The sequence below is a fragment of the Excalfactoria chinensis genome, chromosome 3 (assembly GCF_039878825.1).
Source record: "Excalfactoria chinensis isolate bCotChi1 chromosome 3, bCotChi1.hap2, whole genome shotgun sequence".
NCBI classification, from domain to species: Eukaryota; Metazoa; Chordata; class Aves; order Galliformes; family Phasianidae; genus Excalfactoria; species Excalfactoria chinensis.
Window position 1 is genome coordinate 61989091 of NC_092827.1, and position 18048 is coordinate 62007138.

At 47.3% G+C, this 18048-nt stretch overlaps 1 protein-coding gene across 1 annotated transcript in view; it reads left to right on the plus strand.

Annotated features, from left to right (window-relative positions):
• Positions 1-13198: 13198 nt before the first annotated feature.
• Positions 13199-18048, plus strand: part of FNDC1 (fibronectin type III domain containing 1) — a 58008-nt gene continuing 53158 nt past the window's right edge. The window contains exon 1 of the mRNA XM_072333358.1: positions 13199-13423. Coding sequence (XP_072189459.1) covers positions 13333-13423 — 91 coding nt within the window. The 5' untranslated portion in view covers positions 13199-13332. The remainder of the gene's footprint in view (positions 13424-18048) is intronic.

An 18048-nucleotide genomic window follows, 5' to 3' on the forward strand; every position in this document is an offset into this window, starting at 1 on the left:
TTTTTCCCAAAGGGAAAGTTGCCCTAATATTTTCACTCTAACGATTTTCCCAGCATGTATCAGCTACTAGGGATATGGTTTAGTGGGGAATTATGGGTAGTAGGTGGACAGTTGAACTAGATGATCTTGGAGGTCTTCTCCAACCTTTGTGATTCTGTGATTCTTCCTTGCTGAAATTATTCTGAGAGCTAACTCAGTTATAAGGGTATGAGCAGATAACAGATCTCAAGCTCCAGTTTTCTGAAGTATCTTGTTTCTGTAGCACGTTCATCTGCTGGTGCTGGCCACGTTCCTGCCAAGACAATGTGGCAAGTGAAACATTCAGGCTGTGGCTCTCTGAACTACATTTTGAAGAATGAGTAGAGCATGAAGCATTCAAACAAGGAGAAAAAGATCAAGGACATAGCATCAGGTCCATTTTGCCTCTTGATTTTGCAAAAAGTTTTCACATTAGTCAGTGTTTGAGAATAGGCTCTTATTCAATCTATAGAGTAGTAAAAGCTGTAATAACTAGAGGGAAACGTTTCTTTACTATTGTTTCCTTCTGTTACAGAATCTCAGAATCACCAAGGTTGGAAAAGACCTAAAAGATCATCCAGTCCAGCCATTCAGCTGTTACCAATAGGTCCCACTAAACCATGTCCGTCAACACAACATCCAAACATTCCTTGAACACCCCCAGGGTTGGTGACTCCACCACCTCCCTGTTAAGTCTGTAAAGCATCAGACTTACGAAAAACAAACTATGAGACATCACTGGCTCGACCTGTGGAGCTGGACCTTTGTCAGCTGCCCTGAGAGTGTGACAGGTCTGTCCACAGGCTGGGAAAGTGGCTTACACCTGCATCAGGGCTTGGTGGCATTGCTGAGTGGATGCAGCAGGCCTTCGTGCAAGTGGCACTAAAGCCCGTTGTTTAAGGAGTCATATCCTACTTTTCATTGCTTGTTAAAATGTTTTCCTTCTGAGTGATTGGTTCTGAAGCAGCTATGTACAGACGAATCTGTGAGCAATTTAACTTGTTGTGTCGCAGAGCTAACTCCAGCTGTCCTGGGATGACCTGGGAGAGTTAGAGTGAGCCCTTTGGCAGACAGCTCCCTCCAGACTCTGCTTTGTGATTGCATTCCCAGTATTCTGACCAGTTGTTTATGAAGAGGCTTTAAGAGAAAGAAATAATCCATATGCTCATCAAGCAAGCCACAGAAAACAATGAGGCCTGTTATATCCCAGCAGCAGCACAGGATCACAGAATCACAGAATCACAGAATTATAGGGGTTGGAAGGGACCTCTAGAGATCATCGAGTCCAACCCCCCTGCCAAAGCAGGCTCCCTACACCACGTCGCACAGGTAGGCGTCCAGGCGAGTCTTGAATATCTCCAGAGAAGGAGACTCCACCACCTCCCTGGGCAGCCTGTTCCAGTGCTCCGTCACCCTCACTGTAAAGAAGTTCTTGCGCACATTCGTGCGGAACTTCCTATGCTGGAGTTTCAGCCCATTGCCCCTAGTCCTGTCAATGACTAGGATGACTGACTTGGAGGAAAGTTAAGACATGGGGCAATGCAGAGCCACAGGCTGGCCCTGCAACACTCTGCTTCTTTCAGCCTAGGACTTCCCAACCTGAGCAAAGCAATTGGGTGTTCAGTCTATTGGGCATCTGGACCCAGATCTTATCCAGCTTTCAGCATCTCACCTGGAACTTCCCACTGAATTCTAGAGTGGGTTTCAAGTCCTCATCATCAGTTTGGGTTAGGCCTTTATCTGGCCTCTCATCTCTGCTCATGAAGTCTCGTATCCTGCTGCTGAGCTCCAGTCTGTGGCACCTGGAAACCTTGTGAATTTTTGCAGTTGGGAAGAACTTCACACTTCAGAGGGTAACTGCAGCTTTTTCTGGCCTATTTCTTTCCCCTGCCATTGAGCCCTCTCTGATTTGCCTCCCAATGAGGTACTATTGGGTGCATGAGATAAGTCAAATGATTGACTGTTTTTTCTCCACATTTCCTTCTTCCTGCTTTGCCTAGGGACAATTTTCATGTAATCCCCTCTCTTACACTGTCTTTTGCCTGTGTTTTTCATCTCATTTTTTTTTCTGTTAGCAGTCAGTTAGCATAGCATTCCAGGCATTAGTAGTGTTATGCTACTGCTTGATGTCTCAGCCTAGCAACAGCTCCTGGTGCTGATACCTCTGTTTCCGTCTTTCAATGATGTTAGAAGAGAAAGAAGAAAAACAAAACAAACTCGCTTTGGCCAAGCCTGTTAGCCTATGACTAATTGCTCTACTTTGAGCTGTCAGCGAGCAACTGTTTTGTATCAGATGCCCAGAGGAATAATCTGGGGAAGACTGCAGTTCCAGATGAATTCCATGTATATGTTTTGAGATACACATGCACAAGAATCACAGAATCAGGCTGGAGACTCTCCAGAGCTGAATTTTCCTTCATAGTCACTTGATGAACAATGTGCAGCTCTAATTGCTTTTTGTGTTTGTGGTGTCCCTGGAAATCATCTCAAATCCTCCAGTCAGCCCCCCAGTCCCACAGAGCTAAATGCAAATCCCAAGATGGCAGGACCATCTGTCAGATCCTCCCAGAGTCGTGACTCATTTGCCCAAGCCTCCCATCTTCTCCACCAAGGAAAGCATGGTTTCACAGGGAAAGGTGGCCTTCTCCTGAGACTGGAGCAGTTAGAAGATGTCAGTATGAAAACCATTGAGGCTGGTCAGCCAGAAGGAAATATTTCCCCTCAACATGGGTCTGCTGTGGCTGGGAGAAGGAGAGGAGTGGTGAGGGCAAAGCCCATTCCCATGGCACCAGGCCGTGCAGTTTGTATGCTGCAATGGAAGACAGGCCCAGTGTCCTGCAGGGTGACTGGATTCAGCCCTTCTCCTACTTCCCTCCCCCCCCCCAAAAAAAAACCCATCCAAATTGCTCTTTGTATCAGTCTAAATTTCATTATTTTCTCTCTCACAGCATAAAATAAAAACAAAAACAGAGCTTTTGGCCTTGGAGAAGCAGTGGGAAAAAAAAAACCTCATGATGAACTGACACTGTGTGTATATTCATGTACATTATACACAGACTGGGCCAACAGTTGGATAATGTATTTTTAAGTGCTACTTCTTCCAAGCATCATCTTGGCACACCTCAGATATTCATATTTCATTTGCTAACTGAAGGAAAACTGGTTTGCCTTGAAAATCTGTTTTCTAGATACTATAAATTGTGGCTCACGAAAACATGCTGTTCCCAAGGATGCAGCTTTGTTTGTCATTTCACACTGTGTGGATGTTCTGTGGATGTGAAGAGCCTACAAACAACCCCTCTCACCTTCTTTAAGAGCACTGCAGCAACTTGTTGGATGTGCCAGGAGCAAGCATGTGCCAAAAGCCAAACTTGAAAAGGACAGGGATCAGCACTGCAGACAGCAGAACACAAGAACTCTTAAGCAACCATAGCTCTTGTCATGCTGTTTTTTACCCTGGTTTTCCAACCAGCTAATATAACACATTAAGATTGCTGTACCCACTGGGAAGGCTACTCTCCCATTGTGATTTCTCCTTTGTTGTTCTATGCACCTAGAGGAAAACCCTGTCATATTAATGTCTACTTTCAGACTCCAATCCTTCTTTAAAATATTCATTTGCTATAATGTGAAAAAGAGCTGCACAGTTCCTGCTTTCACAAGCTTTCTTCCCAGTACATATGCACAGCCCCTTTCTGGGACCTGTGGAGTAAGATCACCTCACCGATGTTTACTGTTTGTTTGCTGATAAGCCAGGAAACACCACATCAGTAACATCTGCTGGGACTGCATCTGTTGCAGTATATAGAAGATAGAAGTGGTTGGCAGTGAGCAACGTGAGACTTAGGGCTATGGAGTGTCGACTGGGAAGCATTCACTGTCCTTGGAGAAACTTCTAACATTTCAATGTGTATTTTTATTCACTTTAACAAAATAGAAAGACAACATACTGAGAAGTTTTGTGCAGCAGGGCATTTCAAATTGTTTTGTTTAAAATAGTTGAAACATAAAGTTTGTTTTAAAGCATGACAGTTTATACCAAGTGATGAACATGGAATGTAAGACATTAAAACCTCTTGAAGTAAAGCACTGTGACGTTTTTTAAAGCCTTCTTGTTGACATTTTGGTGGAAATCAGTGTATTTACTCAAGGCATTTTACTACTTGAATCCTATTGTCTTGTAAAAATTCCCTTATTTTATTTAACCTAGAGCCATATCTCATCCTGCTATTTAGCTATGCACCAGAAGGTGGGGCTTAATGTCTTTTAAGTGTACTAGAATTTAAATACTTTTTACTAAGTCCTTTGGATAAGAGGGCTTGAAATCTGTCTTCTCTCCACGCTGTTTTACAGAGGAAATCCTTCTGGATCATCATTTCACTGAACCATTAAACTCAGGAATCTTAAATAGTCCCAGCTTGTCTAATCTCAGCACGATCTTTTTAAGCAAAAATATTATCACCTAGGATATACTGAAGTCCAGAATCTTTGTAGCAAGAGCACAGACAATTGTGTTGCAGGAGATGCTACCAATTTTCTTCAGGTTTTCTGGGAAACTAATGAATGGAAAGAGAGAAGGTTTGCCTCATGTTTGTGCACCAGTGTTAGCAGGCACTGGGCACACAGTGGATCTGTGGATCAGGAACTGGTTGGCCTGATCCCCACATGGCCAACTGTTATATTTTGCATGAATCTTGGTGTCACATGAACTCTGAGAAGGCCCTGTCTGGTGTTCACTGCTGACTAGCAGTGGGAAGAGCTCCTGTACCAAGGCATTAACTCATCAACTTCAGTCACACTGCAGCAGTGGAAAGTATGTTGGATAGCATGGATCCAGATCCCACAGTGCCTCAGGGGTAAGTGTCTCAGGTATTGAATGTGAATCAGTTCACTGTGGGGCTGTCACGGAGCAACAGAGGATAGGTGAGCATATCTACGGTGACCTGTGTTACTAGGATTACTGCACAGCACCAGTCTGTGCAAGAAGGAGCTTTCTCCATGCTTTCACCTTACTTTTTAACTCCTTTTGTTAACCACCTAGCTACTGGCAACATTGATTAGTAAAGATATAGTTTTTCCAACTTTCATCATTCATCAACCACTCACTTAAGACAGCAAATGCCAGAAATCCAATATATTGAATCAGAATCGATGCTTCAGCATCTTCTCATGAAAAACAAAAGAGCAATCATTTTCTGTACATTTTGTTTCAAAAGTTCTGGTCGACCACAGTCTTATCTCAGTTACAATTAGTGTGTAGTTGTTTAAATGTGAAATTCCATTGGATATTTAAAACACTGCTCTGTTTTTCAGCAATCAATAAACTCCTAGCAGTACTGGCACTTAGCAAAGTAACCCACAACTGAGACTGAAGTTAACACACCAATGAACTTGCTCAGGAAGTTCTTGAGACAAATCTGTGATGCAGTGTTCCTGTCTGGCAGTAGAGGAGAAATTAAGCATTTTTCTTTGCTTTTAAAATGCATTTAATTGCCAGCATTCTCATGGGGGAAATGGGTTTATGAGAAGAACTTGCGTCAAAATTATCTTTGTACCTATTTCCTTAGAAGAGAGTTGATAGTCCTTTATTTTCATAACTTCTGTGCCAAACATCCCAAGTATGAGGAAATATTGAGTTTTGCATCCCTCTTGCAACAACAGTTTCCCTTCAGGCAGTCTCTTCTCCTCCTCCCAGAAAATTTATGCCAATTGCCTTTGCAGTGCTGTTTGGATGGAGCACTGCCACCCAGTTCTGGTGCTGCCAGAGCCCTGCTGAGAGTGAGGTTGTGTTCTTCTGGCTGTTGTACAGCAGAAGAAATGAGATGAGCCCTGCCAAGAAGTGCCTACAGGCAGAAAAGAGAAAGACATACAATAGCTGGGCACCAGAAACTGCTAAGAATCAACCATGATGCGATCTTTTTATTTTTAAACTTGGATGCATGCAGAAGTATTTTAGATTACCTGGAAGTATAAATGCTGTGGGGATTACTTAAATCCCATCTCCATCCATCTGCATAGGTGTTCTCCATCAAGGTGAGGATGACTTGGCTGTTGTTATCAAGCCAGTTTCACTTCACTGGCCATAGTACAATTCTGTTTCCCAAGCTGGTGCTGGAGGTGGGAAGGAAGAGGAGTCATTCTTCTTAGACAAGGTGAGAAACCAGAGAGCTGAGTTCCTTCTTCAGAAGATGAGGCTTACACAAGGAACAGCTCTTCACAGCAAATTTTCACATGCAGAAGTTTTATATGACAGAAAGCAAGGAAATGTCAAAGGCTCAGGGATGAAAGAGACTAAAAATGGTCACCTAGGGAAGAGTCTGAAAGGTGAAAAGAGGAGCTACTGTTTGATGAGATGGAGCTAGTAGGTACTGGGGAGTAAAAGGTTAGAAATGGAGAGAAAATGATTTAGAGAAGCGTTCTGAAGGGAGCAAACAAAACTGGGAAGGAAGAGGGCTGTGAAATGATGTTAGTTAAGGAAGATTTTAGAGGTACTGCAGAAAGTGTAGAAAACTGAGACACAGAAGCAGTTTTATCCAGAGGTAGAAGCACTCATTTCATGTAAAGGAGTGAGGGGAACTAGTGAAATCTTTTACTGACCTGCCAGACACAGGAGGCAGTGATAAAGCAGATGTCATCATCTCAGCCAAGCAGACCAACAGCAAAGTAGTCCATAGCAAAGACAAGATCTGTTTCAGGGAGTGTGAAACATGCAGATGCAGGGCAAACCAGAGGAAAGGGGCAAAGGTGCCAGGTAATCAAATGGGCATCAGTGTGAAGGTGAGAGTTGGTGAGTTAGGAGGTAATGAGGTAAGGGATAGTCAAAACTCAAGAGAGAACATCAAAGGACAGCAGTGCCAGGATAGGGCCAGAAGAAGTATTGAGTGAGTGGTGATTATGGGAAAAGGGTGAGGAAGAGAGAGCAGGTGCTGCGTTCAGCTGTAATGAGAAGAAAAGTCCAGCAGCTTCTGTCTCCCTGGGGCAGAGGATTGGACCTGGTTGCTGAGAAGGATGTAAGAGGGGAGAGGAAGAAGTAGAAGGATACAGTGATATAGTATAAACTGAGAAAGAGGGATGAAAACTGAAAAGTATGAAAATTTGATTAGGCGAAGGAAAAATGAGATATAACAAAACCACAGTGCTGGAAAAGACAAGGGCAGTGCGTGCAGCTGGAGAAGAGTTTCTGAAACTGCAGTGTCATCACTGGCTCCTGTTGCCAGGCTGAACTTCAACTCCCTTTACAGTACCTGGATACCAATAGTGTGTAGTCCACGCTCCCAGCCCAGGTTTCTTAATAAAAGTGCCTAATTCCTGAAGCAGAGAAAGAATGTAATCCGTGCAAAGCTGAAGGATAAAGCACCCTGAATAAGATAAACGCTTCAGAAGAGATTTGCCAGGGTGACCCTGTGTCCTGTTTTCAAACCAGCCCTTAAATCATGTGGAGGTATTGCTTGTTAGGAATATCCTTCTCCAAAGACAGTAACAGCGGGGCCGTCTCCACTGAGCTCAGGGAACTTCACATGCCAGCCAAACATCCCTCTTCTTCCTGTGACATGGGCAGAGCCAGAGCCTGTGGCAGTGCTCTCCAGCCCCATCCTGCATCTCCAGCTGTGCCTGTGGGATGTGCTGCCCTCCCAGCTGTGGATCCCATGGTGACAGCACCTCTTGGCCAGGGAAACCTTAATCGGTGCTGAGCTCTAACTGCTAAAAGCCAGCAGTGCTTGCTAGTCAAACACCCAGCTATTGTAGGGTGGTAGCCAGGGCTGGGGGTGGGGATCTGGCCTTCCTCATCGCCCTGGTGACAGAGAGACCATTCATGAAGGAATCGGACACAACTTGTCAATGTTTGGGGGGTTGGCTTGTGCAATAGCAGCATTGTTTCCAGTCTCTAGGCTGACACAAAGATTTAGGCAATGGAGCTTCTTATTGTTTGCCCAGGGGGACTCTTTCTGAAGAATAAAGGAAGGCACAATCATCTTACTGCTGCAGAAGATTTGCCTGAATTGTGTGAAGAATGAGGGGCACTATGGCTAAGTCCCATGCACAAACTACATGAAAGTGAGAAGCCTTGGCCAGGATCCTCCTTTAAAACAAGTGATACTCAGCCTGTACTATGTATAGGTTAATAAGTCTGAATCATCCTTTTTTTCCCTTATGGTTACCATGTAGCATGATGTGAAGCACCTTAGGAAACCTTGAATTGAAAATATATACAACGTCAGGATTCCTTTCATTTGTATTTATTTATTTATTTAAGGGGAGGAAGGAGAACATTCCATTTTTGTGAAGAGCTCTTAACCTAGAAAAAAAGTTTTCCTGTCTATGTAATGAATGAGAAGTCATGTCTGGTATTGCTGTAAAAATAAAGGGGGGTTGTACTCCAGAGTTTCCAGGAAAATGAGTTTCTCAGAGGGTGACTATCAGGGGTAGGTTTGTCACTTGTTCCCTGATGAAGTGGAGGGGGACAGTTAGGGAAAATGAGCTTGGACGAACTTGCTAAAGTAACCGAATTTACATGGGTCCTGAAGACATTTATGAGAGTTAGGAGAAATATCCTCTGAGCCTTTCAGTTTCACAAAGCACCACTGATCTTCACACAGACCCTTACATATATGGAGCCTGAAGAGATGGAGAGAACAATCCCCATGAGTTCCAAGCCTAGAGAAAGCCCATTCCTCACAAGAGTGGAGCTCCTTGTCTCTGGGTTGGCTCCCTCTGAGTTGCTGGCCCTGGAAAGTGTGGTGAATATGGGCAGCCCCTTCTGTGTCCTCAGTGCTCCTAATTTCTGGCAGAGTGCATAGCTCCTTCTGTAGGACTTAGGGGGAGCTCCTTTGGTGCTGTGATGGAAACCAGTTTATTTTGGCAAAGTGGCTCAAGTTGGAGTTTTGTGTAGAGCCCTAAACTCTGTCTCTGCTTGAGATTTTTCTTCAGAGTGTTGTCTCAATGTCACCACCAGCTTCACTGTGGAGATATGAAAGCCATTCTAGAACCACAGCCCTGAATCTTGGAGTGCCTTTCCAGTTAAGTGATCTTCTGTTGCTGACGGTTCAGTGGAGAAGTACAAGGCATCTTTCCCCATTTTAGCAGCAGCTACCATTGTGTTTAATTTGGAAGAACACACAGTAAGAGTGGCCAAGGTGACACATTTTTGTTAGACTGCAGTTTGCCAAGACGATGCTTACTGGACTCAATGCTTCTTTGTGCTGTGAGTTTCAGCAGTTGAAATAACCTTAAGCCCAGTTAGCCAAGTTTGACTCTCTCATGGTGCCTGTCATTGGATTTCAAGTCAGTTAGCTTTTCTCCTGATAGTCCCCAAGGTGTGAACATTCTTCTCCAGGCATCACTCTGGCATAGGCCCTATACCACTGAGCATTGCATACGCCAGGCTGGGAACAGCAACGCTCAGGTCTGATGAACTTTAGGGCTTGCTGCATTTACCCACCTTGTTTTTGACTGAGCTGTCAGCCCCAGAGCTAGACTTGGGTTTTGTAAAACCTTGCCAGAGCAAAAGAAATACGTTCTTAAGGCCATAAGCATAAATTTTGCCAACACTTTCAGAAATAGATCTTGTGTATTTTACTGCTGACTGTAGTGCTGAAAGGTGTCTGGTGAAGTAGTAAAGATTACAACTCTATATCATTGAATTACAACAACAAAATCTCATAAAGAAAATCACCAAGAAATGAGGAATAGGGAACCATGTCATCACATTATGCTCACTGTTATGACAAATCACATTTTAGAATAATACAGTGCTATCTCCATACTGTCCATAAACATTCAAAGGAAACCAATCATTTATTCTAGGAGCAGAAGCTGTTTAATAGAGAGGAACAGCATGCTCTTACCACCACTCACACTCATCATGTTGGATAACAAGTCTCTGTGCAGATAGAGCACTAGGAGGGGAAGGAGAAGAACTGAGATTTGGGAGCAGCTGCAGCAGTAACTGAGATACGTCTCCTTTGGCGGGTTGATAAAAAAGAGAAAAAGGACCAAATGAAAGAACCTTAGAATAAACAGACTGATATAATGAACTTCAGGAAATATACTGAAGGCAGGGTTGTTGGTTTAGATCCGTGACTGGAGTTTGGGCTGGGTCTATGGCAATAACTAATTTTTCAGTTTCTTTGTCAATGCAGTAAATCGGAATTTGTTCAGATCAGCTACAGAGACACACTTTCTGGATCACGTTAAGAAACTGGTCGCAAACACTGATCACCAGAAGAGACGAAGTTCAGCAAATGAATTATTATTATATTATGGATTCTTATGTGTTCCACATTGCCTTCTTTTTCATAGTTCCAACTCAAAATGAGCATAAAATGCATTTTATGTGGTGCAGCTGCCTGTGCTTCTACCACCTGTGTGTACACTGATGCTGAAGGAAGACAATCTGCAGGGAAGGAGGTGGTTACCAGGTGCTCACAGGAGTGTTATGTGGCTGGAAGGCAATACCTGGCTCTCTTTCATCCTGTTTCTCTCTGCTGCAGCTGCTAGCCTCCAACAGAACTGTACACTTCAACTGAAAAGCATTAAGTGATTAACATCAGTTTTCTATTCATCTTGAAGTGCAATAGTAAGGTAATTCTTGCATTTCTTGCAGGTTTCAAACAATTTTCTCAACGCTGTGATGAAAACCATTAGAAAAACTGTTGAGAAACTTCTTTATTATAGCAGTCATACTTTCATGTGTGTAAGTAAAGGAAACGTTACTTCATTTCATGAAAGCTTCTGTGTTCTCACCTGCATCCAGAGATGAGACTGCAGACTGTGTGGAAGCCAGCTGCCCATCCCACAGCCCACACTTCCACCTCCATATCCACACCAATGCTGGGGCTGAAGCCTGTTTGGTTGTGTCCAAGTCCATGCTCTGGCTTGCACAGGAGATAAACTGTCCAGAACCCTTGAGGTTTCCAGTAAATATCTGGGCAATTTCACTCACTAAAGCTTTTCTTTAATGTGCCTCTCTCTGTCTTCTGCTTCTAAACCCACCTCTGCGAACCCATGGGATTACCACTTTTACCCCAGAGGCTGCAGATATCTTTCTTTTGTGCTGATGACAAACATTCTGGAAGTCAGCAGTGAAGAAATTTGTTTGCCAGTTGCACAAAGCTGTTTCATTACCTCATAATTAGCGGAGCGCAAAAGGGGATCAAAGGAGATGAGACAAGAAGCTCTGCTAGAAACCAAACTCTGCCAGCAAAGGGTCTGCTCCACTGAGCTTTTCATAAATCCAGAAAGCAGACTCTCAGTGCTGCATCTTCGCTGCTCTGGAGCTTTCATTGATAATTTTCCTGGCTGTACATAGCTTGGAAGAGAAATGTTTGCATAAAGAAGAGCGGAAGAATCAGCAATCCCAAATATCCCTTGTCTTGGTTGGAGCTATATGTTAATCCTAGAACTTACGCAGATGTCCGTTGGGCTAATGGCTAATTACAGCAAATGCTTTTACTGCAGAAAAACAAATTCCACATTACCATAGTGTCACATAGGAACAAGTCCCTACTCATCAAAACGTGTCACCCTGCTTGATGCAGGAGTTATTCACCATCTCAGTGCAATTCTGCCTTTTAAGAAAAAGACTTCTCTGGTGCACGGCACATGCAGGCGGGCTGGAAGGGCACTTCCTTTGGGGGTGGGTGGTTGTGCTGCTCCATGCCTCAGCCCTCTGTCTGTGCTGGATGCACTTGCACTGGGCAGACGATGAAGAAAGATGGGAGAGAAATACAAAGCCTTTCAGTGGGTATGTAGGTGCTTGAGGAAGTGCTGAGGCTGTACGCCTGCCTTGCCAGCTACCGAGCATTACTTTTGCTTCTGAGGGCAAGTATCTGCCCATCCATGCCACCCATACCCATAGATCTGTGAGGCCATGACATTCATAGTGAGTCCTCTGCTGGTGGAAATAAGGAGAAAAGAAAAACCCAACCAAAAGGAAAATGGGAGAGAGGGGTGTGGGTATCACAGTCCTTGTCTGCTAAGCACAAATCAAAGCAAAGCAAACGCTCATCTCTGTGCAGCAATCCAGCAGGTGCAACTCCCAGATGACTGACTTGTCCAACAACACCTTCTTCACAAACAAACGTTTTTGATGCAGGTCTCAGGCAGGATTTGGTCTTTTCCAGTGCTGAGATCCCAGACTCTGGAATCTGGATGGGAGTCGGTACTTGCACCTTACCTCCAGCTACCTGAACCCTGGCATCTGGAGGCTCCTTTCCTCTTTGGCAGGCAGCTTTGCTTCTAAGAGTCTCTTCTATGTTGCAGCAGTGAGGTTCTGGAGGAAATACTCCAGGAGTGTTGAAAGGTGTTTTTCTGAAGACCCCCACAGCTGAGGGCTGGGAGCAGATCCCTTGTCTGGTCAGTACTGCTATGCCTACACTGCCACACCGTTTGGGACTCTAGTTTACTTTTCAGCTACAGCCCCCACTTTGCCATGGTCGCATCAGGGCGCAGGAGTCACTTTGCTGGGAAGCAAACTGGTACGGTTCCTTGGGGGGTGCCCCCAAACCCAGCAAGGATGAGTGGGCATCACTCCCAGTACAGCAGAGCAGCATCAGCAGGGCATGCAGCCCGCAGTGCTCTGCCATAGAACCACAGGCTGCTGCCTGTACTTAATTTCTGGCACCTGGGGCTTGAGGGAAACCGAGCTCTTCTGTCGGCAGCACACACTGCGCCGCGGCGCTGCCGTGGGCAAGGGCTGCGAGCAGCTCGGTACTGAGCAGCAAGCAGAGCGGGGCCCTGGAGCAGTACCCCAAACAGCAGGGTGCGGTTTGGCAGCGTGGTCCCCGCAGCCGCCTCTACGCCTGTCTCGCACACGCTGCAGTAGCAGCGGCACTCGGGGCGGGTGGCTGCACAGGAGCAGGTGCGAAATTGGGAGTTTGGTTTTGTTTGCTTTGATTTGTGCTTAGCAGACAAGGACGGTGATGCCCGCATCCCTCTCAACCATTTTTGTTCTGGTTGCTTTTTTTCTTTTCTTCCTTAGTTCCCCCCTGTAGACGACCTATTACGAGTGCCACGGCACTACTGATCTCCTCTAGGCGCAGGCGGGAGGGATGAGCACCAACCTGCGGATGGGAGAAGAAGGGGTTGGGCAGCCCGCACTCACCAGGGCGGGACGGGACGGACCGAGGGCCGGGGCTGGGGCTAGTGCCGGCGGGGGGCGGAGGGCAGAAGCCCGCCTCCGTGAGGCCGCCCCGCTGCAGTGTCCCGGCAGCCCGGGAGGAGGAGACGGCGGGGCGCGCAGGAAGGAGTGGGGCAGCCCCGCGGAGACGGACGCCGGGCGGGCGGCAGCTCCGCGCCCCGCCGCTCCCCGGCCCCATGGCTGCGCCCCCCGCGGCCCCGCCGCATCCCCGGGCCGCGCTGCTGCCGATGTTGCTGCTGCTCGCCGCGCTGCTCCCCGCCGCCACAGGTAGGCAGCATCCGGGGGCGGCCCAGGCACGGGCGAGTCAGTGCCCCGCACGGAGCCGCACCTGTCGCCGCCCCGCGCCTCTCTCGCTCCTCAGCCAGGTCGCGTTCTCGCAGTTCCGTAACTGCGCGACGGTGCTGCAGGTGAGCAGCCCCGCGCTGAACGAACCCTCCGGGAGGAGAGGCGAAGGAAACGCGGTGCGTTCCCTCGGCCCCGTGGGTCGCAGCTTCGGGCAGTGAGCGCGGATGGGAGCGCTGCCGCGACCCTGTGTGACTGGCTGCGCTCCGGAGGTGCGCGCTGCGGCTCCCCTCCAGCCTTCCCCCGGGGGTGCGCACAGCGCTGCGGCTCTGCCGGCACCGTCGGCCACGCGGAGCCCCTCATCCCGTGCCCGAAGCGGGTGCAGGGGTCCTGAGGGGCAATCCGTCACCAGGCTCTAGCCGCTGGGTTCCCGGGGCGGAGCGGGGACGGACGCTGCTCCTCGGCCCTGCTCCCTTCCCCGTCCCAGCTCTGTGCGGCTGCAGGGGGCCGGAGAGCTCTGTCTGACCCGAGCCAAGGGAAGGGTCCCTGATGGGAGCCCGGTGTGCCGTCCCTGGGACTCCTGAACGTGAGGAGAAGGGGATGGAGTGGGGAGTTGGTGTGCTGGGACACGGGCGATGTCTGCGAGAAGTGTCACAGCCCGGGAGGGGAGGCAGCCAGCTGCCGAACGCTGCCTTCTCTTCGTCCGACTGCAACGACTGAAGTGGTTCTAGGGAAGGCTGAAGATTGTGGAAGTAAATCCATCCCTGTTCCCCTTTCCTCGCTTTGGTGCTTCCCTGCTGGGAACTGGTCCCAAATTCTCTCCACGTTTGGGAGCCTTGAGTCGTGCCCGGGGGGCGAGGAGGCTGTCTGAGCTCAGCGAGGGGGGACCGTGGCAAAGGGAGGGAAGAAGCCCTGCGTTTTTGTCTGGAAAGAAAGAAAAGGCTTTCCCCTATGAGCTCTGGCCTTGCGCTGGCGCCGCAATCGAATTCGGGCAGCCCCTCGGGCCAAGGAGGCGACAGAGAGGGACGTTGTGGCAGAGCCGGGCTGCGGGAGATGCGGCTGTGCACTGCCCAGGGAGAGCCCTCGCTGCCTGCTGCCGAGTCCCGTGTGTGGAAGGGTGGCCGGCTCTTACTGATAGGCGGATGGAAAGCTGACCTCCTGTGGGAACAACCCCTCCTTAGTTGCTCTCATACAAAGAACTCTGAAGCACCGTCTGTGTCGGACAGCGAGAGAAAACTGGGAGGAACCTTACGAAGCTGAACTCAGACTGAGAGTCTTACTGACAGCAGAAGCAGCTCTCGTGCTCCCTCCTTGTCCAGACTGTGTGACACACGCACACAGAGCTGTGGGGCTCCCAAGGGAACTTTCTACTTCATTTGAGTCTATGCAATGTATCTTCTTAGCTATTGAGGATGATGCTGTTATGGTCTTAACTGCGTAGCTCTGTATCAGCCTCTGGGTGTGCAGAGGTATGAAAGCCCTTGTGTTGCTGAACTGTGTAATTCCAGCCCTGCAGACTGCACAAGGATCGTGGCTGTCTTGATGTGTGGTTAAGGAAATACTTGCAGAAGTTGGGCTACAGAGAAGGAGTAGATCATGGCACAAAAAAATACATGCTGTACACTGCCTGTGTCTGCAGAAGGAATGGGATCCTGTCTGTATGACCCAGTGTACTGAGTGTGCATTCTTATAGACAACTCCCTCTCATATATGTGCATTGCCTGACACTGGCATTTCTCATGTAGGGCACTGAAGTGGTAAACATGGCTTCTGAGCTCCTGAGGCTGGATTTATTGTCTGCTCCAGGTGATGTGGAGCTGCCTGTAGGTGCTCTGCTGTCTTCACGTCACTGAAGCAGGGCAGTATTCTTAGCAGGCTCCATTCCTGGTGTTCTGGGGCAGTAGCTTCTCTGGCTGACAGCTGGTCCCAGTGTCATCCAGCTCTTGCTATTAGTGGGGACAGGAGTGTGGCTGAAGTGGCATGCAGATGTGCTGCTACCAGGTGCTGTGCCCTTTAAGCTGGCACTGGTGCAGTTCCCTCCCTGAAAGTCCCACTCATCTCTTCTGCTTCCAGTGCTGTGAAGCAGCAACTGTTTTGCGGACATGTTATACCACAAAGTGCTTTTACTCCCCTGAGGAGAGTGTGGCTCATGTCTTCAGGGCTGGAAAGGAGCAGTGGGGCTCCTGAAGCAACAGGAGGTGGCCTGGGAGGTTGTCTGCTGTGCATGACCAGCGTGAAGCTGCTGATCTCAGGTTTACATTTTTGTCTATGTGTCTGCTATACTTTCTCTGTGCTGTTGGCTCAGCTTGTGTTGAATGTTCGCAGGCTGCAGTGCCAAGATAAGCACTGCCAAGATCAAGACAGTGGCTTAGAAAGCCCGAGATTTAAAATTGAGAAGGGCTGAGATGTTTTGCTTGCTGTCTGTTCTCTGGGTCTCAGGGACACACATTCCTGTGCTTTTCTCCACACCCTTGAATATTTGGGATCTAGAAGGCTGGCAGCTTAGCCTGCATCTCCACAGCCTGCCTCTGCACTAAAGGGGCGTTTACACCAGCAAGGGGTATTGCATTGGCTCAGTGTCTGTCTGAACTCCATGAAGCTTTGATCCCAGTCCTGATTTATTCCCAGCTGCAGTGCTTGTTGGCAGCACCCTGTCACAGGGTAGGATACCTGCCTTTAGGATACTCGTTGGCCCTGTTTTTCCTGGATTTCCTTGTTCTCCAAGTCTTTGTAGTAAAGGAGCCTGTGCAACCTGCAGTGCCCCTGCAATCAGTTTGTGTACATAGCTCCGTTTCAGCGCAGGGCTTGTATGGCAAAGTTGGTCTATACTGGGAGCAGGCAGCAGCCCTGAGTAGTGGAAAAATGAAGACAGGTGAAGGGATGACCCTAGTCATGCAGAAATTGTATATCCCAAGTAAAGAGCTTTTCCTAAACTAATGGATTAGTATTGATTACCACAGATGAAATACTGAAATAGTGCTATAAGGAAGTTAATTCATGCTTCTTGCTCTGGAAGGAAACCTAACATGTGCATTCAAATTACATATGAACCTGTTAGAATGGGGTCTGGAGAGGTAAGCATTTTACATCACCCCAATTCAATGAGTAACTTGATCATCAAATCAGTTCTTCATCAAACAGAGCAAATTACCCTTAGAGGACTATGGAGTGTGTTCCTACTTCATCGTTCCAGCATAGTTATTTTGCCATTACTCATCAAGTCTTTTTGGGCATCTCACATCAGTCTCTGTTCCAGCAAATCTTTCCGACTGCTGTATTCTTTTGGCCTTATCCTGATTATTTTTCCAGTGGAGGAGTCAGTTATTCTTAATATATATGTCTGCTGTAAAGTAAGAGGCAACTCTTCAAATGGGTATTTGTCGTCATGTTTACTGTATAGTTGGCTGCAATATTTTTGGCTGAAATTCTTGTTTGGAAGAAAGTACGGAATTCCTGGAGCTGGAATGTTGGTTTTCCCATTCGTTTGTCTCAAAAAAGAAGGAAAAAAAAAAGACAAGAGTAAGAGAAACTGAATAGTCGACATCATTTATCTGGGTGTTCTGTTAGGGCATGCTCCATTTCTCTATCCAGGTAGATGGAGGGCTGGATTTGGACTCTGCTATTCCTGCTGGATAGTGTCTTGCTTCACGTGGCAGCTGCACTGAAATACATCACAGTACCGGTAATCATGCCCTGCATGAACAACTGAGCTGTGCTTTCACATAGTCTGAATGTCTTTCCCTTTCATCACCTTTTGAAGCCGTGCTGAGTTCAGTGACATAATTGTGTGGGGTTTTTAGTGCTGGATCCTTTGCAGGTGGCCCCTTAGCTCAAGAACAGAGGGGCCGCAGCAGCTTGAAGGCGACTTGGCAGAGGGCACTCAGCACTCACAGGAGTAGGTGCTCTGGGTCATGTGTTTGCTGTGCTGTGATCAGCATCAGAAAAGCTTTACACCAGCTTCTCTCAAAGCTGTGCCATCAGCTTGTTGTTTCTGGTCTCCCAAAGCAAATGTAATATAAACCATTAAAGAGCAAATGGCAGTGATAGAAAGGCTCCATCTGGCTCAGATGGACTGAGGCTTTAATGTGATTTTGAGTTGCATATGTTTTTAATACATGTATTTGCTAAGTGTCTGAGATCTTATTGCAGGGACGGAGGGCTGGACCACAGACTTGGTTCTATTTATGTCAGAGACAAACTTTCAGGGTGATATCTCCTATTTCCTCAGCTCCACTTTCCCTGTTCTAAAAACCTGGTGCCTGAGTGACACTCAGTCTCTGTTCTCTTCCACTTGGAACTCTCCTCTAGGACAATAGTGCAGGGACTGAGGATCCCCTCTGCTTCTTAGGAAGCAGATTGTGATTTTTGTCCCTAATGTAGACTCCCTCTGTTCGATGCTGTGATTTACTCTGTGCTTGCACACATGCATATCTGCTTAAGTGGAAGTTCTAGGCACAGCTGAAAGACAAGGATCCGGTTGCAAGTTTGTATCCAGAGAGTGGTAGTCAATTGCTCAAGGTCTGGATGGAGATGAGTGATGGTGTCCCTCAGGGGTCAGACCTAGGACCACTGCTATGTAACATCTTTATCAGTGACACATTGGGATTGAG